General features: G+C 48.2%; 1 protein-coding gene across 1 annotated transcript; it reads left to right on the top strand.

Moving 5' to 3' along the window:
• Actg2 (actin gamma 2, smooth muscle) lies at positions 1–24,801 on the top strand. The gene is made up of 9 exons (XM_076567024.1): positions 1–156; positions 8,231–8,392; positions 8,807–8,935; positions 13,466–13,576; positions 13,827–13,911; positions 15,567–15,728; positions 16,505–16,696; positions 20,195–20,376; positions 24,582–24,801. The coding sequence occupies exons 2-9, from the start codon at positions 8,267–8,269 to the stop codon at positions 24,723–24,725; spliced, it is 1,131 nt and encodes a 376-aa protein (XP_076423139.1). The 5' UTR covers positions 1–156; positions 8,231–8,266; the 3' UTR covers positions 24,726–24,801.
• The last annotated feature ends 1,442 nt before the right edge of the window (positions 24,802–26,243 follow it).

The raw sequence follows: 26,243 nt of genomic DNA, 5'->3' as shown, positions 1-26,243 counted from the left end.
CACCTTATATGGTAATAGTGTTACCACACCGTCAGCTGGCCTTTTTAGGGACTCTGTTTAAAGAAGATCCGCCTCAGGGGTTTTATATTGCTCTGGTGTTTCTGCCAAAGACTCCACGGCCCTCAGTCCCTGGGAGAAGGACTTCTCACACCCTCGGTGAGTACTGCCTGGCTTCTGCAGCCTCTTCGTTTCTGGGGCTGTCAGGCCTCCTGTTTATCTGTGCAACTCGAGATCTGCTTGGTTTCTGTGGCCCAGGTCACACCTTAGTGGTTGTGGTGCCTGGAACACGTTGCCGCCTGCTGGGAAAAGGCGTTTCTGATCAGGGAGCACCCTGGAGACGGAACAGTTTGGGGACCGCCCAGGGCACAACTCCTGTAGTCTACACCTGTTCTCTTCTCCTTGCCTTGGGTCACTGTGTCACTGCAGAAAAGCAGCTTCCCCTGGGTATTTGGGTCACAGCCAAGGGTGGCCCTGTTACCCATGAGCTACCTGTATTAGAATAGGAAGGGACTGCCTTCTGTTGGCCTTGGCTGGTCTCTCTGCCTTCCAGCTTGAGCTTGGCTGAGATGAGTGGAGAGTTTTCACAGTATCCGAAGGCTGTAAGGTCACTGTGGGATGTGGAAAGGGAGACATGAGGGAGGAACAAATGGCTCACGGCTTCATGATGTTGAGGGGCTAGAAGGCAGCTAACTTGTTCTCCTCTGAGGAAGTCGCCGAGGCCCTTCCAGGGCAATTAAGCAACCTTTCCAGAAGATGCGCCCTCGCTGGTCATGGTGGCCCATGCTTTTATTCTAAGTACATGGGAGCCTAGGGCGGGCCGATTGCCCAAAGCTCAAGGCCAGTCTGGTGTACATACTGAGTTCCAGGACAACCTGGGCCTCAGTGTGAGACTCTGGCTCAAACAAAACAAAACATCTCACACCATCTGTGGAGTAATATGCCAAGGCCACCATCTCTGCAACAGACACACACACACACACACACACACACACACACACACACACACACGGTCCAAAGGGCTCTACCACCTTTGTGAGTTGCATCCAAGTGGAGCAGGCTGGGGTCAGGATGCTGGTACCCAGTGTTATGAGTGACCTCCATGTCCTCACCCATAACCCGGGCACCCAGAACACCTCTCAGAGTGACTCAGAGTGGGGAGCAAATGTGTATAGTATAGCTCCCGGCCCAGTGTGGCTAGGGTCTATCTAGCCTTGCATTCTCAAGTTTAATAAGCACTATGGAGAATGTGGTGGTGGAAGCCTACGTTCCTAGCGCTTGGGAGGTGGAGGCTAGCAGATCAGAAGTTCAAGGTCGCCTTTGTCTATGTAGTAAGTTTAAGGCTAGCCCAGGCTTTACAAAAACACTGTATCAGAATAAAATGAAATTAAAAATAGAATCACAGTGGAGTATCTAAGTGTACGAATTGAGGGAAGCCCAAGAGAAGCTCCTGGTTAAGGTACAAGCAGGGATGGCTTACTGGAGGAAGAATACTTGAGCTGAGCCCCGAGAAGGACAGTCCTGGGGGGGGCGGAGGAAGCATGGTGGTCTTTGGGACAGCAAAGGACTCAGCTCCACCCCATTTAGATTTCAAGGCAAGGAGCAGGCCCAGTAACTTTAGAAGGGTGGGTGGGTCAGTCGTTTGGTTTCCAGATGCTAAACTGAAGGACTGAGCAGTGGGCAGCGTGGAAGGAGCCAAGCCTAAAGGATAACAAACAGCCAGAGCTGTATCCTCGGAAGGACTGCTCTGGAGGGCGAAAGGACTGGGCACAGGGCACAAGTGCCACCACCTGTGTGGTGCCGTGGAGGCAGAATCCCAAAGGGCTATGATTGGTTAGGAGGGAAGAGAGAGTACAAGGTGCTGGCTCTGGGTTCTGGGGTGGTTGGTACACCTCTCTGGGTATAGCTCCAGCTAGAAGCTAATGTTGTCAGCCAGCTTGACGGTACCGGATTGGGATACCTTGGACTGCACACACCTCACACAGCTTTCTCTGCAGGTCTGGAGCTCAGGGGAAGGGTCTGGTCAAGAGCTGAGCTGGGACCCTGGATGGGAGGCTGGGTGAAGGCCAGAAGAGTGGGTGATATGGGTAGATTCTTGAGGAACAGAAAAAATGAGGAACCACCTTGCATGTGATTAAGACACCTGGTAATCCCAGCACTGGGGACCGGAGGAAGGAGACCCAGGAGGTCAAGTTCATCCCAGCGACACAGGTTGTTGTTCAGGCTTTCGGCACTGAGGTCTATCATAACCACCTTCAACTCCACAGCTATAACAAGAGCAATCGCAGGCAATGTGGGCATGAGTAGGTGTGCCTGGGTCCCAATAAAACAATTTACAGAGGCCAGTTAGGATTCCGAAGCCTGTGATTTCAGCACTCAGAAGTGGAGGCAGAGGAGCAGGAATTCAAGGCTGTCCTCAGCTGCAGAGTGATCTCAGAGCCAGCCTGTCTCGAGAATAAAATAAATACATACACTAAAACTGAATCATACATAATTTTCACAGGTCATGAACTATTAGTCTTCTACCATTTTTAAAAAGAAATTTTTTTTTCTTCTTTTTGGCTTTTTGAGACAAAGTTTCTCTATGTAGCTGTGACTGACCTGGAACTTGCTCTGTAGACCAGGCTGGCCTCAGACTCATAGAGATCCACCTGCCTCTGCCTCCCGAGTGCTGGGATTAAAAGTCTGCACCACCACACCTGGTTAAATATGCTTTTTAAAAACTTTGTATTTGTGGGTGTGTTGTGTACAGGTGTGTGTGTGTGCAGATGTGTGTGCATGAGTGCAGGTATGTGTGTGTGTGTGTGTGTGCAGGTGTGTGTGTGCATGTGCAGGTGTGTGTGTGTGCAGGTGTGTGTGTGTGCAGGTGTGTGTGTGCATGTGCAGGTGTGTGTGTGTGTACAGGTGTGTGTGAATATGCCCTCGTCCACATGGGTGTCTGTGGTGGCCAGCAGCTGACATTGGGTGTCCTCCTTATCACTCTCCATCTTATTTTTGAGGCTGGATCTCTCACTGAACTGGAGCTCACTGACTCAGCTAGCTTGGCCAACTGGCCAGTAAGCTCTGCTCTGGTGGTTCTTCTCTCTCCATCTGCCCAGAACTGGGATGACAGAGGAGCCAGCAGTGACCCCTGGACTTTCTGTGGAGCAGGGATTTGAACTCAGGTCCTCACACTTGCACAGCAAGTGCTTCACCCACTGAGCCATCTACCAAGCCTGTCTTCAGCCACTTAACAAACGTAAAAACCATCAACATTCAGTCTATAAGAAAGTAGGCCAGAGTTTGCCTACCCTGGGTTACAGTCTGCGCAACCCTTTCAGATCCCTGTGTCTGTTTAACCCATTTTCTTCTTTTAAAAGTATTTTTAGGGTTTTTCTTTTTAGGTTTATTTATTTTATTTTATGCACATGAGTGTTTGCCTGCATGTATGTATGTATACCATGTGTGTGCCTGGTGTCCTCAGAGGTCAGAAGAAGGCATCAGATCCTCTGAAACTGTAGTTATGGATGATTGTGAGCCACTGTGTGGGTGCTGGGAACTGAACTCAGGTCCTCCGTAAGAACAGCAAGTGCTCTTTACCACTGGACCATCTCTCCAGCCCCTAATCTTTTCCTTGTGAGATCGATGTTCTCATTTCAATTTTGTAGTGGAAGAAACTGGGAGCCGGGGAGGGAAATGGAGGGACTGTGGGGAGAGGGTCCCAGGAAGAATAAAGGGACACTGAAGGAGAGATGAGCCACCAGGGCCAGCCCAGTCCCTTTCCAGTGCCAGAGATGCCTTCCGGCCTCTAGCTCTCTCAGCCTTCAGCGCCCTACCTCAGCTCTGGCTCTGCCACAAAAAAAATGTTTCTGGGGTTGGAGAGGTGACTCAGTGGTTGAAGACACTGGCTGCTCTTGCAGAGGATCCAGGCTCAGTTTCCAGTACCCACACGGTGGCTCCCAACCATCTGTAACTACAGGTTCAGGGGTTCTGATGCCTTCTTCTGACATCAGTAGGCACTGTTCCCATGTGGTACACATCCATACATGCAGGCAAAACACTCACATAAACATAAATAAATCAGAAGAAAAAATTTTCAAGAGGGAAAGTGATTCTAAGTCCCTGAAATACTCTGGTGGGAACTGGTGACAATTTGAAGTTGCTCAGTGGATGCCTCAGTGGCCATGCAACCTGGAAAAGAAAGTGCAAGCCTGTGATTCTTTGTGGGGCTGAGTTGGAGTAGGGTAGGGTTCAGTGAAACCAGAGAGATGAGTCATTGAAAAGTCAAAGGGACTGGGCAATGGTGGTGCATGACTTTAATCCCAGCACTTGGGAGGCAGAGGCAGGCAGATCTTTGTGAGTTCGAGGCCAGCCTGGTCTACAAAGCGAGTTCCAGGACAGCCAGGACTATTACACAGAAAACCCTGTCTCAAAAAAAACAAAACAAAACAAAGAGAGAGAGAGAGAGAAGAAAAGTCAAATGGGAGTCACCCTGGGATGTAGCTCAGTCGGCAGAGTGCTTACCCAAGCATGCACCAAGTTCTGGGGTTTGATCCCCAGCATTGCAAGAGTGTAAGTACTAAGTACCTTTAATCTAGTACTGGCTGGGAAGAGGATCAGAAGTTCAAGGTTATCCTTGACTACACTGGGAGTTCAAGGCCAGCCTAGGGTACATGAGAGCCTGTCAAAAGAAGGAGGGGGTTGGGAGAGGTACCCAAGAGAAACTAGGCTTGAGGCAAAACACCTATAATCCCAGCATTTGGGAAACTAAGAGCAGGAGTATTGCTGTGAGTTAAAAGAGGCAACCTGCCGTAGACAAAGAACTCTGACTCAAAACAACGAAAGCAAAATTAAAAAGGGGGAAAGCCATAGGCACCTGAAGTCTGAATAAATCACACGAAAAGAAGTGTGGTTCCCGGCCTCCTGGCCTCCTGGCTCTTCGCGCCGGTTTCCCCTCAGGAGGATATTCACTTTGTCAGCGCCGCTGAGGACTAGCTAGAGGAGAGAGAGCCAAGGGCGTGAGAGCCCAGGAACAGAGCAGACAGGCCTGGGAGGGGGCCCACTATGTCAACATTTATTGAGCACCTCCTGTGTACCCGACATTGAGTTGTGTGTTAGGGTAAACCTGGTCCTGGTGTAGAAAGAGCTCAGAGGATGCCCAGGGAGAAGAAACAGGGGTCCCTTTGTGTGCTCTTGGAAAGCAGGGCAAAGAACACCGCCATACAAGGAGAAGTTCTGACCGTGTCTCGGCCATGGCAAGGACAACACAACCCAGGCTCTGGCACTGTCCACACCTGGCCTGGATCGATGCCTGGCCTGGCTGCTCCCCTTCTTCTGGCTAGGAGGTCTCTAGCTGAGTTCTTTAACTTTTCTGAGTCTTGATGTGCAAGTCAATAGAATGGGATTTAAAAATATATTGTCTCAGGGGAAATTTTGAAGTTTAACTAGATAATACTATAAATTGTAAATTGTAAAATTGAGGTAATTTTTTTTTTTTTTTTTTTTTTTTTTTTTTTTGCCAAACATGGTGGCTATAATCTCAGCAGTTGGGAAGTAGAGGCAGGAGAATTGCCCTAAGTTTGGGCCAGCATGGGCTACACAGAGCTCTCCTGCCTTATATATAAACACATGCTATGTCACCCAACTCGGAAGCACTGGCCGCAGTGTGATGGAAGTAACGTGGCCCCTTTCTTGTTACATCACATACTCTGCTTTCTCCATTGGGTGGTCGGGCGGAGGCTTCTAGCAATTCAGCGCCAACTAACTTTTTCAATAACTTCTTTTCATTATTAAAATGGTTCATGGTCCTTTTTTTGAGACAGGGTTTCTCTGTGTAGTTTTGGTGCCTGTCCTGGATCTCACTCTGTAGACCAGGCTGGCCTCCAACTCACAGAGATCCACCTGGCGCTGCCTCCCGAGTGCTGCCACTGTCGCCCAGCTCTGATTGTTCTTAATTTATTTTTATTTTATGTGCACTGGTGTTTTCTCTGCATGCATGTCTGTGAGAGGGTGTTGGGTCCCCTAGAACTAGAGTTACAGATAGTCTTGAGCTGCCATGCAGGTGCTGGGAATAGAACCTGGGTCCTCTAGAAGAACAGCCAGTGCTCTTAACTGCTGAGCCATCTCTCCAGCTCCCCCAATTCTGATTGTTTTAAACAACGCTGTGCTCACAGAATGGCTCACTGGGTAAAGCATTTGCTGCCCAAGCCTGATGGCCCGAGTTCAATCCTCAGCACCCAGGTAAAGGTTGAAGCTCCATAGTTTCCTGAGCTCCACCTCATGCCAAGGAGCATGTGCCCTCACCCCCCAAAACACACACACACTGTCCACACATACAATAATGTATTTTCTAGTTGTTATTTTATTTTATGTGTGGGGGTGTTTTGCCTGCATGTACCACATTCATACCTGGTTCTCAGGAGGCCAGAGAGGGCATCAGATCCTCTGGAACTGGAGTTACAGTTGATTGTGAGCCACAGTGAAGGTGCTGGGAATCAAACCCAGGTCCTCCATAAGAGCAGCCTGGGCTCTTAACCTCTGAGCCATCCTTCCAGCCCCAGTGTTAACAAACTTCTGCCCTGACTCTGTCTAGCCTTCATGATCTCCTGATCAAAATCCCAAAACACAATCTCTTTGCCTGGCTCATGGTCTTCACTGCCTGGCTTCAGCACAGGCTGTTTGGGATCAGTCACAGCTGTCTGGAGCACCTCTCTCCTTCCAGCCATGAGAGGGCGAGCTGTGGTCACACACACCAAATGACACGTTAGAGCCCCTCCTTCCCAGAGAGTTTCTCTATTCCTTCTTCTCTGCCTCTCTTTTGCATGAAATTGTCTAATAAATAAATTTTTAAGAGATAGAGAAGGAAGGAGGGAGAAAGGGAAGTTTTGTCTCCTGACCTACAACACACATGCACATACATGGACACATAGATGAACACATACACACATATACAAACATACCAAATATACGTGTGTGTGTGTGTGTGTGTGTGTGTGTGTGTGTGTGTGTGTGTGTGTGTGTGTGCTAGGTGGAAGGTGGCTTTATTTGTCAGGGAGGCTGGGTGTCTCTCGTTGGGACGGTTTTGCTTCCCTTCTTTGTCAACCGTCTTCTCGCAGTCTTTCTTTTTCTTTTGGGCTGTCTGCTTTCTGGTTTGTAAGAGGTCTTTCTTCTTGTAAATACTAATCCTGCCTCAGGTATATTGTAAAACTTCTCAACCTGTTTAACAACCGGTAAGTGCTCTCATGATTCTCTCCACTGAATGAAAGTTGTATGGCTAGGCTATTTCATCCTTAAAATCAAGTGTAATAAACTGGGTACTGTGGCGCACACCTTTAATCCCAGCACTTAAGAGGCAGAGAGAGGCCGATCTCTGTGAGTTTGAGACCACCTTGGTCTACATAGTGAGTTCCAGGCCAGTCAAGGCTACACAGTAAGACCTCAGGAATGGAGAGATGGCCTAGTGGTTAAGAGGACTTGCTGCTTTTGCAGAGGACCTGAGTTCAGATCCCAGCTCCCACATAACAGTTCATAACCATTCTGAACTCCAATTCTAGGGAATAAGAAACCCTCTTCTGGTCTTCACACACACACACACACACACACACACACACACACACACACACACACACGGTGCACATAGTAAGACCCTATCTCAAAAACTAAAATTAAATAAATAAAAATAAAATGTATTTCTTGGCTGATTGCCATACCACACAACCACAGACAAAGGCCTTTAAGGATAGAAATTTGTTTTCTGACAATCCTGGACACTAGGAATCTGAGGGTCAAGATGTCATCAGCGTTGGCTTCTCCTCAGGACCCTCCCCTGGCTTATAGATGGCAGCCTTCTGGCCATGTCTTCACATAGTCCACACTCTCCATATATCTGTATTCTAACTTTCTTTTCTTACACAGATACTACCCTATGAGAGCAGCCCTATTGGAGACCAGCCATATTGGATTTATAACCTCATTATAAACTCGTTTCCCTCTGTAAAGACCTGGCTCTAAATCCAGTCATATTGTGAGGTGTGAGGATGCTGATGTACATTCCATATATGAATTTAGGGTCGCATAATTCAGTGCTTAGCAGCTGAAGGGAGGTATGAGCCACAGCTTCGAGAAGCAAGGAAGCCAATCCTATGTCTGTCTCTCCTAGAACAGGACCCCAGTTGCTCAGACTCCAGAGCCACAAAGACCGTCTCCTGTATTACCCGACAGGTGGCTAACTGTTCTCTTCTCTTCCACCCCAAAGGTGCTCCAGCCCCCAGCTCACTCAGCCACCCCCACCATGTGTGAAGAAGAGACCACCGCCCTCGTGTGTGACAACGGCTCTGGCCTGTGCAAGGCAGGCTTCGCCGGAGATGATGCCCCCAGGGCTGTCTTCCCCTCCATTGTGGGCCGCCCGCGTCATCAGGTGGGTTCCCTCTGGGTCCCAGACGGAGCCACTGGGAGTGAGCCCTATAGCACCGGAAAGAACTATCCTGAGCTCTCTCTCTCTCTCTCTCTCTCTCTCTCTCTCTCTCTCTCTCTCTCTCTCTCTCTCTCTCTCTCTTTCTCTCTCTCTCTCTCTGCAGAGAGTATAAAATAAGATAAGGGGATACATTCATCTATGGTCTTTGTTCTCTCTCAGAAAACCACATAGTCTTCTGTAAGAGAAAAGGATCAGCCCATGAGAAACCCCCCACCTCCTCTTCCTGTCTCTGCCCACCTTCATTTCCTGCTTCCTTTCCTCATCTCTTTCCTTTCCAGGGACATTCCAGGGACTGAATCTCTTGTGTGTGGACCCCTAAGCCAACTCACTTTTCTCTCCCTTTCTGTCACGTCACAGGGTGTAATGGTCGGCATGGGCCAGAAAGACAGCTATGTGGGGGACGAGGCTCAGAGTAAACGTGGGATCCTGACCCTCAAGTACCCCATTGAGCACGGCATCATCACCAACTGGGACGACATGGAAAAGGTATCTGAACCCCCCAGTGTGGCTATTTTAATGGTGACATCTCCTCCTGACTCTCCTATCCTACAGTCTTCCTCAGGAACGCTTCCCACAGCTTTCCTCCTTCCCTTTCCACTCCCTAGATGATTTCCAGCCTGAGCCCCCAACCTCTCCCCTTGGACAATGGCTTCCCGCAGTGTCCCTTTTCCTGTGCCCTTATTCATCCATACACTTCTCTACATTCCTAACTCTCCGTAGCACCCTTTGAGGATCCGGTCAGACCTAATTTCCAGCTCCTGTCTCTCCTGCATGACTCCATCTGGCTAGGCACGGGCCCGTGTTTAAAATGTCGGACATCTCAGCTTGATGCTCCTGTAGAGGACCCGCATCAGGTAGCTCACAGCTCTCTGCAGTCCAGCTCTCTCTCCTATTTGTTTGCCCTGACATACATTCAGCTCAGGGCAGTGCTGGTATAGTATTCTCCAATGGAAAACTTTAGGACTAAGCTAGGAGTTTCTGCAAGTTTTTTGTTGTTTTGTATAAGAACATGCAGAAGGCGGGGCAATGATGACATCACAAGTGGAAATGTCAGCAGCACCTTTCTAGTGTTCTTCTAGAATACAGCCGGCCATTGTCTCCGAACCCCTGCTTCAGCTATGACTGTCTTCTAAAATGCAACAGAGAGCTTCCTGAGCAGGTGGCAATGGGGGCTGAATGGTTGATCTGTAGTATGTAATCCACTTAGTTCCTTTGCATCTTCGGGTGTGAACTAGCCTTCAGGTGTGTCAAAGCCTTCTCATTCCAGAGAGGTGCAGGCAAGGCGCTGGAGTGAACAGCAAAGAAACGTGTGTACAAACCGTACACCCAGCCTTAGTGTCTTCATTTCTGAGCTGGAGATTAAAAGACAACTTTCCTGTGAGGTGCAGTGGTTCATACCTATAATGCCAGAGCTTGGGAGGCTGAGGCAGGAGGATTGCCACCTTGCTGTGAATTCAAGGCCAGTCTGGGTCACAGAATGAGACCCCATCTCAGATCACGCAACTTCCTTTTCCACTAGAGGGCTTTGGCAATGAAATTAGACACTGATTTATTGTGATCCCAACATATGGATTGGAGCTTTAGAAATGACACTCATTATTTACACACATCTCTGAAAACTTAATTTGAAAACATAAGAAACAAAATATTTTCTCACAGTAGGGACAGTGCATGAACTCTTTAAAGAAAGCCCTAGGTATACATTATGCATCTTAAAAGAAAAGCTGAATAGGAATTGGATGGATTGTTCTGAAATAACAACTTAGTTATTCAGGGATGCAGAATCTTACCTCATACCATTTCTCTGAAATATCAACTGAACCTAAAAAAGTTAAATATAAAAACTCAAAGACTGAAGATACAGTAAGGTGGATGTAAACATTTAGTCAGCTTTCTGGTGAAAGTAGTCATAGGGGAAAAAATATATAGGTTTGATTTCCTAAAAGTCATAACTTCTAGTGTATATGTCCGAAAAGAAAGTCTGAAAGTCAAACAACATATTGTAAAAATATTACAGCAAGCGGGCTGGAGAGATGGCTCAGAGGTTAAGAGCACTGCTTAGTCTTCCAAAGGTCCTGAGTTCAATTTCCAGCAACCACATGGTGGCTCACAACCATCTGTAATGAGATCTGGCGCCCTCTTCCGGCCTGCAGGGATACATGCAGGCAGAATATTGTATACATAATAAATAAATAAATAAATCTTTAAAAAAAAAATATTACAGCAAGCATACTGAAAGATCATTAGACAGGCAGCATAGATTGATCATTAAAAATACAAAGTGCTAGCGTTGGAGAGATGAGCATGGCTGCTCTCGCAGAGGACCCAAGTCTGCCTTACAGCCACCTGCAACTCCAGCACCAGGGCATCCAATGCCATCTTCTGGCCTCTGAGGACACCTATACTCATGTGCATCACACACACACACACACACACACACACACACACACACACAAATACATATAATTTTTAAAATCCCCCTTTTAAGAAAAGAAAATTACCCTCTTTTAAAAAAATCCACACTTCAGCCAGGCGGTGGTGGCGCACGCCTTTAATCCCAGCACTCGTGAGGCAGAGGCAGGAGGATCTCTGTGAGTTCGAGGCCAGCCTGGGCTACCAAGTGAGTTCCAGGAAAGGCGCAAAGCTACAAAGAGAAACCTTGTCTCGAAAAACCAAAAAAAATAAAAAATAAAAAAATAAAAAAATCCACACTTCAAATAAAATAAAAGCAACCAAGTGTAGTGACACACGCTTTTAATCCCAGCCCTGGGGAAGCAGCAGGCAGATCTCTGAGAGTTTGAAGCCAGTCTGGTCTACAGAGCAAGTTCTAGGTAAGTCAGGGCTACATAGAAAAACACTGTCTCAAGAATATTTAATTAATTAATTAAAAACAAATTTCAACATGTAATGATAATAATAATAATAATAAAAACAATAACAGTAATGGATATGAAGTGAATAAGAAATAATAGCCAGGTGGTGGTGGTGCACACCTTTATTTAATCCCAGTGCTTGGGAAGCAGAGGCAGGCAGATTTCTGTGAATTTGAGGCCAGCCTGGTCTACAGAGCAAGTTTCCAGAACAGTCAGAGCTGTTACAAAGAGAAACCCTGTCTCAACCCCCCCCCCAAAAAAAAGGGGAAAAGGGAAGGAAGTAAATTACAAATAACATAAAGACAAGAGTCACAAGGGAAAGTTGTCAAAATGTGAACTATAAACAACAGATGGGATGAAGATATTTTCCAAATGTTTTGATTTGGCAACATTCCTAAAATGAAGTCCAGTGCTTGGCCCACTCCTGATGGTGCTGATTGGCAGGTCTGGGCAGAGCTAAGTCAGCTGTGCCTACATTCACAGGCCCAGGTGAGGCTGAGAATTTCCCCAGAGCAACTGCGGAAAGTTTAGTTTTTTAATTTATTTATTTTAATGTGCGTTGGCACTTTTGCCATGGGTGTCAGGTCCCCTGGAACTGGCATTACAGACAGTTTTGAGCTGCCATGTGGTTGTTGGGAATTGAACTCAGGACCTCTGGAAGAGCAGTCGGTGTTCTTAACCTCTGAGCCATCTCTCCAGCCCATGGGACAGGTTTTCAAACCCACTCTACTCCCCTGAGGCCAGTCCCCGTCCCTTATCTCTGTGAAACGTCCAAGTCCAAGGTCTCTGTTAGTGGCGTCCCTGTGTCTCAGAGGCCCTCTGAAGCCTTTGGGGGCCCTCTCTGCTTCCCAGCCCATCCCAGTCACCCAGACAGTGATCATTTCTCTCTCTTCCATTCATTTAGCTTCTTCTTAGTATTTCTGTCTTTTGGCCTTTCTCTCATCCAGACTAAGAAGCAGACATCATGTCCAATCATAGAGGCTCTTGTCACATTTATTAGCATTCCAGCAAACCCACTAATACTGTGGTATGATTTAGCCCTGTTGCTAAAGAAACTGAAACCTCATGTCCCTGACACTGTTTGCCAAACCCCTCTGAGGTAAAGCCCCCCATCTGATCATCTTGAAGCACTGGATAAGGAGCTAGTCATGGGCTCAGGAAACTTCCTCTACGGCAGGGATTCTTGTCTAGGATAGGTTTGCATGTGTGGGCACACACATGCACATGCTTACACACACACACACACACACACACACACACACACACACACACACGGACAGATGCGTAGTTATGTCTGGAGACAGAACCAACTTTGTGCTAGAGCCAAATGGCGCTCTCCAGTGAGGAGACTAGGAATGCCACTAAACCTCCCATGATGCACAGGTCTGTCCCACACAGCACTGACTGAGCCGATCTAAGAAGACAGGGTGCTGACGTAGAGAGGCCCTGCTCAAAGCACCAGCCTGGTCACCAGTAAACACTGAGAACTGGGTCCACGTATATGTATCAGGATCACAGCAGGAGGCAGTATACACTTTTGATGAGGCTGACAACAACGCATACTTACAGGGGTGTGAGCAAGATTAAGGCAACCAGAGAAGGATGAGGACTAGTTACCACAGGTGCTCTTGTGATCTCCAGAGTCCCCTGCGGAAACTTTGAGTAGATAGGCAGTGTCCTCGGAACGCAGCAAGACCTGGAGTGCTGAAAGAGGGTCCATCAGCTGAAGGTGTGTCTATGGCAGGCCACACCACAGCCATGCCCTGGCCTTTCTCTCCCCCCACTGCCCAACCTCTTGCCAATATCACTCATCAGCTACACACAACCAGGAGCCGGAAACCAACAAGCACACAGTGCCGCCTGCCTCCTCGAAGGCAACAGGAGGAAGTATGAGGAGGGAGGGAGAGGAGGGTCAACCGGTAGACATGAGCACAGACATGGCTCTCTGTCTGGCATGCTGGGGGAGGAGGAATAGATTCTCTCCACGTCCATCAGAGATTCCCCGATTCCCCGGGATGAGCAGTCTCTCCAGATTCACTGTCCCGTGCAGCTCTCGGCTGTCCTCCTCCAGTACGCACGGACCAGTCAGATTTTGTTCACGGTCTGAAGCCTGCGCGGCTTCTCTGGCTTTTGTCCCAACCAGATCTGGCACCACTCCTTCTACAATGAGCTGCGGGTAGCACCAGAAGAGCACCCCACCCTGCTCACAGAGGCCCCGCTGAACCCCAAGGCCAACAGGGAGAAGATGACCCAGGTAAGAGCACTGTGCACAGGGAAGCAGCCTGGCCAGGTCCTTCTTCTCCATCATGTACCCGCGCAGCCAAACGTCTTTACAGATGCGCTGTATGTGTGGGCCGCCTAGGCGAGTCCCGGGGGAAGTGGGATAAAGAAGGACCGCTGAGCTGGCCTAGTTCTTTCCCTTGAGAAGATTACAGAGCATCCTGTGGGCCGGGAGACGCTGTGATGTTTGTGAGACAGTCCTTTCCTCCTTGCTGTCCTTGCAGATCATGTTCGAAACCTTCAACGTCCCGGCCATGTATGTCGCCATTCAAGCTGTGCTCTCCCTCTATGCATCTGGCCGCACCACAGGTCAGTGGAGTTTCTGGCTCCAGGCTTCCTTCGCAGTCCTGAAAATGACCTGTGGTGGTCTTCCTTTTGGTTTTTGAATGACAGCATCTGCAGCGAGTTTAGCGCAAGCCAAAGAAAAAGAATAAGTAGCAAGAGACGGATGACAAATCCATAGATAGCAGAACATCATCAGATTGGTTACTCAAAAAAAAACATCCAGTAGAAATCAGCTGGGGATGCCCCACTGAGGCCGTAGCTGGGGGAGAGAGTCCTGGGCAGGGAGAGTGTCCCCTCCAAGGAAAAGAACAAATAACAGCAGATAGGTGATGTCATCGAACTGGGGACTTACAACAGACACTGACTGGGGGAGCTGAGGCAGTGAGCCACAGTTCCTGACTGAGTTTCTCTCCGTGGCTGAACTTGTGGCTCCCCTTTCCCATTACAGGCACTTTTTATACCATGGTCTAAACAGTAGTGACCTTTGTTGGAAATGGTTTAGCTTCCAGCCGTCCGCACTTACTTTACTCTCTCTTCCCTCCCCGCCACAGAGTCAGGGGGCCCGGCCCGGCCGCAGACAGGGCCTTGGAGGGCACTTTGAGACAAACATGCTTGGGTCTGAAATGGAAACTCCATTTCCAGAGTCAGTGTCCCAGGGAGCTCAAACAGCATATGACAATTTGCCAATACGATGCGCACTGCGACAGGGGAAGCAGAGTCAAGTTGGACTCCTACAAAGGTTCATGCTTAGAACAAGAGGAACAGCCAGTGTCCAGGGAAGTAACAACTGAGAGTGCCCATGGAACAAATTTACATAAACAAGCTACAACTGATACATGAATTGATAACGGGCACAAGGGCTGTTTCCTTATTATCGGCATGCCAGGGGCTTATCCCCCACACCTTCCCAGCAGTGACTTTGCACATAGTATGTGCCTAGATATAGAAGGATGCCCAGGAAGCAGAGAATCTGTGATCCTCAAGAGGGACTTGAGCACTATCATAAATGCTTTTTAAAATGTATTCTTTCAGCCAGGCAGTGGTAGTGCACACCTTTAATCCCAGCACTCCGGAGGCAGAGCCAGGTGGATCTCTGTGAGTTCAAGGCCAGCCTGGTCTACAGAGTGAGATCTAGGACAGGCACCAAAACTACACAGAGAAAGCCTGTCTCAAAAAAAAAAAAAAAAATGTACTCTTGCATATGTTTGCTGCTTACCTGAGCATTCATCCTTCCGGGGGTTTTCACAAAGCCTGTATCAAACAATAGGCATGCCTGGCTGCAGAGATGGCTCAACAGTTAGGAGCACATACTGCTTTTGCAGAGGACCTAAGTTCAGCTCCCAGCACCCACATTAGGCAGCTCCAACTCCAGGGGACCTGACACCCTCATAGAGAGTGTGCAGTCTAAAAATAACAAATAACAGAATGTAGAGTCCAGACTTAGAGAAAAATTGACAAGTGTCCATTTTCATGTATGTATTTCAAGAAATTGAGACATAACACTTGCCTTCTAGAACCCAATCTTCTCATTTAGGAGCACACACACACACACACACACACACACACACACACACACACACACACACCCTGAAGGAAAATGTGATAATGGAAGATCATTCAGTAACAGACTCCAGAAACAGATGGAAGATGGAAATGAGGTTTGTCTTCCCTGTCCACAGGCATCGTTCTGGATTCAGGGGATGGCGTGACCCACAACGTCCCCATCTATGAGGGCTATGCACTGCCCCATGCTATCATGCGTCTTGACCTGGCTGGACGGGACCTCACGGACTACCTCATGAAGATCCTCACAGAAAGAGGCTATTCCTTTGTGACCACAGGTACCCACCCCTTTCCTCATTCAGACTTGAGCTCAAACCCAGTCTCATCTAGTACCAGAAGTTCTTAGGAATGATGAGAATTCTGTGGCTCTGACCTCAAGCTGTCTTGGGGTGGACTGGGAACCCCTGCAGTGTTAAGACAGCCTCATTGGAGGATGAAGGTTTCCCAAGGAGATGCTTTGGGGAGGAGGACAAGGCTTACAGCTAGCTTCCTTCTGCAGTGCCCTGCCAAGCCATCCTCAGAGCCATCTCCACATTCCCATCCCCCAGCACACACTGCCTATGTTCCTGTCACCTCAGTCCCAGTGGTTTCAACAAGGCTTGGCTGTCCGGTGATAAATTTTTCTCCTTGGAGGTGTCTGTGGTTTCTATAAGAACAAGTGATATAAAAAACAATCTGAGAGGAGAGATAGTCATGAAGCCCACCTGGGTGAGAGTGTTGGGTAGTAACTTTTTTAGATTCTGCCAAGTCACGAGGGGTAAGTCTAAGTCTACCCCATAATGTGCCCTGTAAGGCTCCCAGTAGCATCTGTGGTATTGTCAAGACAGAGTGACAGAGCAAGAAGACTATCCCTTGGGTTCCTGCTTGAGAATCAAACCCTTTTGAGTGATGGGGCATTTAACCCAGCATGGAAGAGAGCCTTGACTCTCTTTGGGGCAGCTCTGTCCTCTTCCTAAGGCTGGATTCAAAGTAGACTGAGAGTTTCCTGGAGAGTACATGGTACAGCCGAGCTTGGAGAGCCCAGTGACCACTTTACCATTTCTACACTCTCCAGCTGAGAGAGAAATTGTACGAGACATCAAGGAGAAGCTGTGCTATGTGGCCTTGGATTTTGAGAATGAGATGGCCACAGCAGCCTCATCTTCCTCCCTGGAGAAGAGCTACGAGCTGCCTGATGGGCAGGTCATCACTATTGGCAATGAGCGCTTCCGCTGCCCTGAGACCCTCTTCCAGCCTTCCTTCATCGGTGAGGTGCTGCCTGTGGGCCCTGCTCGGCACTCAGAGGCAGGGTGGAGGGTACAAGCTGGGAGAGCACAGGAAAGTGCAGGGTGCAGGGGCTGCAGGGTGAGGGTGCAGGGGCTGCAGGGTGAGGGTGCAGGGTAGAGGGTGCAGGGTGAGGGTGCAGGGTGAGGGCTGCAGGGTGAGGGTGCAGGGTGAGGGTGCAGGGTGAGGGTGCAGGGTGAGGGTGCAGGGTGAGGGTGCAGGGTAGAGGGTGCAGGGTGAGGGTGCAGGGTGAGGGTGCAGGGTGAGGGTGCAGGGTAGAGGGTGCAGGGTGAGGGTGCAGGGTAGAGGGTGCAGGGTAGAGGGTGCAGGGTGAGAGCTGCAGGGTGAGGGTGCAGGGTAGAGGGTGCAGGGTGAGGGTGCAGGGTGAGGGCTGCAGGGTGAGGGTGCAGGGTGAGGGTGCAGGGTAGAGGGTGGAGGGTAGAGGGTGCAGGGTGAGGGTGCAGGGTGAGGGCTGCAGGGTGAGGGTGCAGGGTGAGGGTGCAGGGTAGAGGGTGCAGGGTAGAGGGTGCAGGGTAGAGGGTACAGGGTAGAGGGTGCAGGGTAGAGGGTGCAGGGTGAGGGTGCAGGGTGAGGGCTGCAGGGTGAGGGTGCAGGGTGAGGGTGCAGGGTAGAGGGTGGAGGGTAGAGGGTGCAGGGTAGAGGGTTCAGGGTAGAGGGTGCAGGGTGAGGGTGCAGGGTAGAGGGTGCAGGGTGCAGGGTGCAGGGGCTGCAGGGTAGAGGGTGCAGGGTGCAGGGTAGAGAGTGCAGGGTAGAGAGTGCAGGGTGAGGGTGCAGGGTAGAGGGGTACAATGATTCGGTTCCACACTAAAGGACGGAAAGGATCTTTCTCTTGGCTAGTTTAGACCAAAAACGGGCCTAAATTTGAATCCTCCCCGCCTCCTCCATCTGTCTAGTGTCTGTAGCCCGTGTCCTCTGTCATCTGTCTGTTGTATGTATCTGGTACCTGTCTGGTGCCAGTGCCTGGCAAAAAGCTTTGCTCTGTATTTGCTGAACAGCACTTAATACATAGCATGGGGAAAGAAATGAGGAATTCTTTACAGAAATCCTTAACAGAGTTTACTAAGGAGAAGAAGTTATTTTACCGACCCCAAATAACCCAGAACAGCACTCAGAACCAGACACATATGCTGTCCACCTAAATCCTCATGTTGCTTCCAACGTTTCTGGGATTTTTTTTTCTTTTTCTTTTTTTTTTTTTTCAAGACAGGGTTTCTGTGTGTAGCTTTGGTGCCTATCCTGGAACTCACTCTGCAGACCAGGCTAGCCTCAAACTCACAGAGATCCACCTGTCTCTGCTTCCCAAGTGTTGGGATTAAAGGCGTGCGCCACCACCGCCGCCGCCACCACCACCACCCAGTAATGTTTATTTTCTTTAAGTTTGCTTTCAACCTATTGACTGTTTTCAGCAAATGGTTACCACAACACACACACACACACACACACACACACACACACACACACACACTATTCTGCATCAGGACATGGAAGCATACATAGTTTAAGATTAAAGCTATGCAGTCAGCTTAGGTTGTAAAAGGAGATTATGTAGGAAGTCCAAAGTATAGTAAGGCTGATGACATTGTTTTCTTAAAGGCAAGTTAAACAGGCTGAGTACACTTCAGGACAGCAGATCGAGTACATAGTTTTAAGAGGTCTCAATGCATATCATTAGCTTGGTTGCACGGCCTAGCAAAAGCTCACTTTCTAAAGGTAAGAGATATTTTCAGAAAAAGCTGTTTCAACAATTCAGGGGGGAGGGGCCGAGGCAGACAGTTACAAGATAGAGCGCAGGGTGTGTGGATATAGAGCAGAGGGTGTAGGATGGAGGAGACGGAGTGGGAGGGTGCAGGGCAGAGGAGGAGATTTGGAAAGAGAAACACCTAGAGTCAAGGAAACTTTGTTACTTTTATCTGACCTAAGTTTTCCCAAGAAGGGACAGTATTGCGTAAACAAGTAAATAAAACCATAATTTTGAATAGAAGACTAAGGAAATCAAGATAAAGGAAAAAACAGGATGGGGTTGGAGTAATAGCTTAGTGGTTAAGAGCATTTACTATTCTTGCAGAGGACCTGGGTTCAGTTCCCAGCACCCACACGGTGCCTCACAACTGATTGTAATTCCAGGTCCTGGGGATCCAATACCCTCTTCTGGCCTTCATGGGCACTTGGATGAGCATGGTGCACATAAACTCATGTGGGCACACACATACACAATTACATATTTTTTATAAGGAAAAACATGACAGGTGATATAGTATGAAACTAATAATGAGGTTAAAGGTCAATCCAAACCGCTTCTGCATCACTTAGCATTTAGGTCACAGAGCCCTGTATTTAGACAGTGGTGCGGACAGTGAACTGGAATCAGACTTGATTTTCAGTGCTGATCCTGTACCTCTCTACCTCTGAGCACTGTCACACTGACGTACCATCTCCTTCAATCTGTAGCCTTCTCATCTTTAAAAATGGAGATAATGGCCATTATAGAGAGATGGCTCACTATTTATGGGCACTCACTGATCCTTCCAGAGAGCCCAAACTCAATTCTCAGCACCTTCATGCTTCCTAACAGCCTATAACTCTAGTTCCAGGGAATCTGACACCCTCTTCTGACCTCCACGGGCACTGTATTCACATGCACAAACCCATATTCAGACACATAAATGAAACAATAAGATTAATAACAAACTTTTTAAAAATGGAAATAGTGACATGTACTTACCAGATAGTGCTATGACAAGGACTAAGAGATAATACTTGATAAGGGAAACACTTTCTTGAAGAGTGTTTAAGGGGGAAATGGGGAGTGGCTACTCATAGCTTTGGAGTTTCTCTGAAGCCATTAAAATGCTCTAGAGCTGGGTATGGTAGTGAATCCATGTAATCCCAGTGCTTGAGCTGTGGAACTGGGAAGGTCAGGAGTTCAAGGTCATCCTCGGCTGCACAGTGAATTCAAAGCCAGCTTGTCTTAAAAAAAAATAATATTGTGGTGACAATTGCCCAGCTCTGTGAATATGCTAATTACCAATGAGCTGTACACTTTAAAAGGGTTAACTTTATAGTATATGAATTACATCTCCTTAAAACCAGGGAAAGAAGTGTGTTGTTTCAGAAATGTGCCTTGGGCAACAGTGAGAAAGATCAGCTGAGGCATGAAGAAGCTAAAGGCAGGGCCACGACCAGTAAGGGGGATCTAAGCTTGTGATCCAGTTGATCAAGGGTCTGAACCAGGCCGCTGCAATGGGGAGGGTCCTTTAAAGAGCTGAAACTAGACTTCTGGTGGTGTTTCGTCTGGTTTTGAAACAGTGTCTCACCCTGTAACCCAGGCTAGCCTTGAATTCATTGACCCTCCTACCTCAGCCTCCCAAGTGCCTGGGCTTACAAGCAGGAGCCACCATGCCCGATATGAGCTACATTTCTGAAGACATGGAAATTGACTAAACTCTGTAACCTCCCCTAGGCATGGAGTCAGCTGGAATTCATGAGACAACATACAATTCCATCATGAAGTGTGACATTGACATCCGCAAGGATTTGTATGCTAACAATGTCCTCTCTGGAGGTACCACCATGTACCCCGGCATTGCTGACAGGATGCAGAAGGAGATCACAGCCCTGGCTCCCAGCACCATGAAGATCAAGGTGGGTTGGGTCTTGCCCTACTTCCCTTTTGATGCTCTACATACAAATACCTGCCTGTATGGGAGATGTCGCTGGGCCTGGCCGCTTGGTGGTCTTCTGGTCTCATCGTTCTCCTCCTGGGCTGCAGTCAATCACATCATGGAGGATTATGTCCCTTGGGGCAATGATAGGATAAAGATATTCTTAGCATGGCTCAGTCCATAACCACATGGGCATCATATGAGAAGATACTGAAAGAATTTGAGGTGATTACAATATTGAGGGAATTTGAGGGGGAAATTAGGAGGAAGGAGATAGAAAGAGAGAGCAATGGGAGTCAGAGAGATACTCTGCCATTAAGAGCACTTATTGCTGGGTCAGTCAAGCATGGTGGCGCACACCTTTGGTCCCAGAATTTGTGAGGCAGAGGCAGGTGGATCTCTGTGAGCTCCAGAATAGCCTGGTCTACAGACTGAGTTCCAGATCAGACAGGGATACACAGTGAGACGCTATCTCACAAAACAAAACAAATAAGTTTGGTTCCCAGTACTTATAATTTACAGCTTATAAGAGCTGGTGCTCTCCTGGCCTCCATGGATACTTGCATGTGCAAACACACAGAGAGAGACACATACATATGATTTTCTCTTTCTTTCTTCCTTTCTTTTTTCTTCCTTCCTTCCTTCCTTCCTTCCTTCCTTCCTTCCTTCCTTCCTTCCTTCCTTTCTTTCCTTTTCTTTTTTGGAATGGTCTCATTATTTAGCCCTGGCTGATCTGGAATTCACTATGTAGACCAGACTAGCCTTAAACATTATGTTTAAGATCATTATGATCTGCCTGACTCTGCCACCTAAGTGCTAGAATTAGAGGTTTGTGCCACCATGTCCACCTCATACAAAAAAAAAATTTTTTTCAAGACAGAATTTCTCTGTTTAGCTTTTGGAGCCTGTTCTGGAACTCACTCTGTAGACCAGACTGGCCTCAAACTCACAGAGATCCACCTGGCTCTGCCTCCTGAGTGCTGGGATTAAAGGCATGCGCCACCACCGCCTGGCCCCCCCAAAAAAAAAATTTAAGAAAAGAAAGTGGCAATACTAGCCGGGCGGTGGTGGCGCACGCCTTTAATCCCAGCACTCGGGAGGCAGAGCCAGGCGGATCTCTGTGAGTTCGAGGCCAGCCTGGGCTACCAAGTGAGTTCCAGGAAAGGCGCAAAGCTACACAGAGAAACCCTGTCTCGAAAAACCAAAAAAAAAAAAAAAAAAAAAAAAAGAAAGTGGCAATACTAAAGAATCATTCAACTTTAAAAATGGCTTGAAGAGAGATTTGGAAATGGCTCAGTCAGCAGAGTACTTGCCATGAGCTTGAGTCCCTGGCACCCACATACAAAAGCGGATGGAGCACATCTATAATTCCAGCACTAGGGAAGCAGAGACAGGCAGATCCCTAGAGCTCAAAGCCTGGTCAACCTAACAGAATCAATAAACTCTGGATTCATCAAGAGACATGTCTCAGAAAATAAGGTGGAGAGAGATTGAGGAAGATACCAGATATTAGCCTGTGACATCCACATACATGCAAGCACACACGTATACATGTATACAACAACACACACATGACTTGAAGAAGAGATGGAAACTTCTAGAGAGGAAATGTGTGGCTACAGGGCTGGCTGTCACTTCAAATTCCCAGAGACATTCTCTAACCTTAGCTAGGCAGCTCTGATCTACTGAACATTGTGACGGCCGTGTCCCCACGATTCTTCTCTTGATGGTGCCTGGTCTCAGGGGTCTTGATAGAAAGGAATCACGTTTGTCTGGTGACATCCCTGGCTTCTGGTCTCCAAACAATCATGCCACTCTCTCAAGGATTTCTGGAGACTATACTGTTAATAGATTTTTTTTAAAGAATTGGGGGCTTGCCAGGCAGTGATACATGCCTTTAATCCCAGCGCTCAGGAGGCAGAAGCAGGTGGATCTCTGAGTTCAAGGCCAGCCTGGTCTACAGAGCGAGTTTTAGGACAGCCAGGGCTACACAGAGAAACCCTGTCTTGGGGGGGGGGTGGAAGAATTGAGGGCTTCAAAACTTTTTTAAAAAACCAGGCATAGTGGTACATAGTGCTTTAGTCCCAGCACTGAGGCAGAGGCAGGCAGATCTTTGTGAGTTCAAAGCCAGCCTGGTCTCCACAGTGAGTTCCAGCACAGCCAGGCCTACATAGTTAGGCCCTGTTTTGAGAAATGGCTCTGCAGGCAAAGGTGCCTGCCACCAGGCCTGAAGGCAGAGTGTATTCCCCAGGACTCCCATGGTGAAAGGAGAGAACTGACTGCGGAAGGTTGTCCTCTGACTTCAACGGAAGTACCATGGCATGTGGACACCTGCACCACACACTGCATCCCCCACAATAGACAGATAGACAGACAGACAGACAGACAGACAGACAGAGTTGAAGGATGCATTGGTGGTGTACACTAATAATTTCAACACTAGAAAGGTAGAGGCTGCAGGACCAGGAATTCAAGGTTATCCTTGGCTATGCAAAGAACTCAAGGCCAGCTAAGGCTATGTGAGACCCTATCTCAAACAAACAAACAAACAATTAACAAAAACAAACAAACAACAACAAAACACTTCCAATGCTTCAAAAACTGGAAAATGAGTTGGAGTTCCAAGCTTTCTGGCACATGGACAGGATTAACAAAGTGTGCATAAACTTGAGAGCCTCCCACATTTAAGCGGCCATTGCCAAGTAAAGTTCAGAGCAGGGTTTAAACAGACTAGCATAGAGCTGAGAATAGAATCAACAGCCAGGCATGGTGGCGCACACCTTTAAACCCAGTACTCCGGAGGCAGAGGCAGGAGGATCTCTGTGAATTTGAGGCCAATCTGCTCTACAAAGCAAGTTCCAGGACAGACAGGGCTCTGTTATACAGAGAAACCCTGTCTCAAAAAAAAAAAAAAGTAAAAGAAAACAGAATCAGCTCAGCCCAAAGTATCCATGAATCCAAACTCCAGGCAAGGACCAAACAAAGCTCTCCCTATTGATTTTGGTAATGGTCAGCTATTGCTGAGTAACAACCACCTACAAAATCTCAGAAGCACGTAAGGAAGAGCATATTTACTTATGAAGCTGTGGGTCAGCAGAAAGTCAGCTAATCCAGGTCAGCTCTGGCTAGGCAGCTGGATGGGTCTGTTCATCTCAGGTCAAGTTCTGCATCTCAAATCCAAGGCTGAGGATAAGGGACCTGCAGCTCCTACAGAGAAATTCTTCTCACGAAGAGGGAAGAGGCACAGAGAGTATGGCCAACTACACAAGTACATTTCCGTTCCTGTTTGTGTCATGGTTGCTAGTATCTACTGGACAAGGTGACACAAGGCCCAGCCCTAAGTCACAGGATAGAGGAACCCACTCTTTCTATGGAGGAGATGGGGAGTGGCAGGGTAGGGATCATTTTGACCAACAATCTAATCATCTCCCATTTCTTTTTTTTTTTTTTTGTGGTTTTTCGAGACAGGGTTTCTCTGTGTAGCTTTGCGCTTTTCCTGGGACTCACTTGGTAGCCCAGGCTGGCCTCGAACTCACAGAGATCCGCCTGGCTCTGCCTCCCGAGTGCTGGGATTAAAGGCGTGCGCCACCACCGCCCGGCTTTCATCTCCCATTTCTATCTCATTGATTTAGTTTTAGATTTAATTAGTGTGTGTGTGTGTGTGTGTGTGTGTGTGTGTGTGTGTGTGAGAGAGAGAGAGAGAGAGAGAGAGAGAGAGAGAGAGAGAGAGAGAGAGAGAGTATTTTGCCTGTGTGTGTGTATGTGCACCATGTGGAGGCCAAAGGCTTCAGATGCCCCTGGAACTGGGGTTACATATAGTTGTGAGCTGCCATGTGGGGTGCTGGGAACAGAATCCAGGTCCTCTGCAGGAGCAACAAGTGCTCTTAACTACTGAGCCACCTCTCCAGTGCCTAGCCTGTTCGTTTCTGACCACGGAGGCTACCCTTTTCTGGAGTGGGCTGAGAAAATTTCTGATTTTTGATCCCCCTTGCTTATATTTAATTTTGTATTTTTATTTTTGAGATGAGATTTGTATTGATCTAGATGGTTTAGAATCTTGGGCTCCTGTGAGCACCTGGTTTTGAAGCTTCCCAGTATCTGAGACCACAGCATCCAACACTGTACCCCACTTCTTACCCACTCTCTTGGGGGCTGGTTATAATTTGCCACATTTTCTCTTTGCAGATCATTGCTCCTCCCGAGAGGAAGTATTCAGTCTGGATTGGGGGCTCCATCCTGGCCTCTCTCTCCACCTTCCAGCAGATGTGGATCAGCAAGCCGGAGTATGACGAGGCTGGCCCCTCCATTGTCCACAGGAAATGCTTCTAAAGTCAGAGGGGTTTCTCTGAGGATCCCTTCAAGAATGCTGTTACCAACCACAGAACATTAAAACCTTCAAGCCTTACTTTTCCGTATGGGGCTCTTTTGTTCCTGGATGTTTCTATATGTGCGTCTCACAGGCAATGCTAAGGGATTTTCCGGCTTTATTCCTCCTCCTCCTCCTCCTCCTCCTCCTCCTCCTCCTCCTCCTCCTCCTCCTCCTCCTCCTCCTCCCTCTTGTTAGATATAGTTAATGTACGGGTCTTATGCCTGCATTTCTGTATACCACATGTGTGCAGTACCCAGGAAGGACAGAAGAGGGCATTGCTTCTCCTGGGACTGGAGTTACCGATGGTTGTGAGCTGCCATGCCGGTGCTAGGAATTGAATCTGGGTTCTCTGTAAGAGCAAGCAGTGCTCTTAACCACCGAACCATCTGTCCAGCCTTCTTTTTTATTACTCTTTTTCAAATTATGTGTTTGTGTAGGTGTATGTGCCTGTGAGTGCAGGTGCCTGAAAAGGTCACAGGATCCCCTGGAGCTGGAGTTACAGGCAACTGTGAGCCACCGGAAAGGGTGCTAGGCACTGAATTCCGATGCTCTATGAGAGCAGCAAGCACTCTTACCCACTGACCCATCTCTCGGGTTCCTCACACGACATGCCTAATCCCCACACTGCTCCTGAGGTGGGTGCGATAATTATCCCCGTATCACTGATAAGGACTCACGCTTCTGAAAGTTGAGTTCTTACTCCCACCTTGCCAAATATGTGGTTGTTGTTCTTATTAATGTTCAAGGAGAAGATAAAATGGCATTGTAGGAAGAATACTGGCTTTAGTGCCAAATACACTTGCGTGTTCTTGGTTCTAGGGAGTCTTCACCAAGACCTTAACTCTTCTGAGTTTCCATTTCCGTACCATTCCCTGCCATAGCTAGCTTACTAGTGACTAGTCCATCCTGCTAGTTAGGATCAGAAGTAGGTCCTCCTTTCTGCCTGATGTCCTTTTCTTCATCTGCCTAGTCCTGGCCTCCGTGCTCCTGAAAATATAGCCTGGCCCCTAGCCATTGCAAACAAACACGCTGTGTTTGTGGCCAAGTGCAGAGACCTCAAATTCTTGGACAGCAGCCCACACTGGAGTCTTAGGAGTGCTGGGAGAGTGTGTTTCCAAGACTCCTTGGAGGAATGCAGTCTTAGGACCTATTTTCCAGAAGTGGATCCTGGAATCAGAATTTGCGTGTGACTTCCTACAAGGTCTCTGGGGAGGACCCGGTAGGCTGCTTGGAAGAGGCAGAAGAGCCTTGGTCAGCAAAGGCCCTTTGGAGGGTTGCTTGCATCTCACCCCCACACACTGCTCTAGAATCTAAGGCAAGTCAGAGTTAGAACGCCAGCCTCCACAATGCCAGCCTGCTAGGGACTGGTGGGGGGGCACCCTGGGGACACAGAGCTCTTTGATCTTCTATGTGTGCTCCCTTGGGCACTTCTCCAACAGACTGGATGTTGGAGGCAAAGCTCAGGGACACACACATAC

Source organism: Peromyscus maniculatus, chromosome 3 (genome assembly GCF_049852395.1).
Source record: "Peromyscus maniculatus bairdii isolate BWxNUB_F1_BW_parent chromosome 3, HU_Pman_BW_mat_3.1, whole genome shotgun sequence".
Classification (NCBI taxonomy): domain Eukaryota; kingdom Metazoa; phylum Chordata; class Mammalia; order Rodentia; family Cricetidae; genus Peromyscus; species Peromyscus maniculatus.
The sequence above is the reverse complement of the archived record's forward strand: the minus strand, read 5'-3'. Positions and strand labels throughout refer to the sequence as shown.

Coding starts and splice junctions, on each gene's coding strand:
- Actg2 (XM_076567024.1), top strand. CDS start 8,267: ATGTGTGAAGAAGAGACCACCGCCCTCGTGTGTGACAACGGCTCTGGC. Junction 8,393..8,806: donor TGGGCCGCCCGCGTCATCAG/GTGGGTTCCCTC, acceptor GTCACGTCACAG/GGTGTAATGGTCGGCATGGG. Junction 13,912..15,566: donor TGCATCTGGCCGCACCACAG/GTCAGTGGAGTT, acceptor CCCTGTCCACAG/GCATCGTTCTGGATTCAGGG.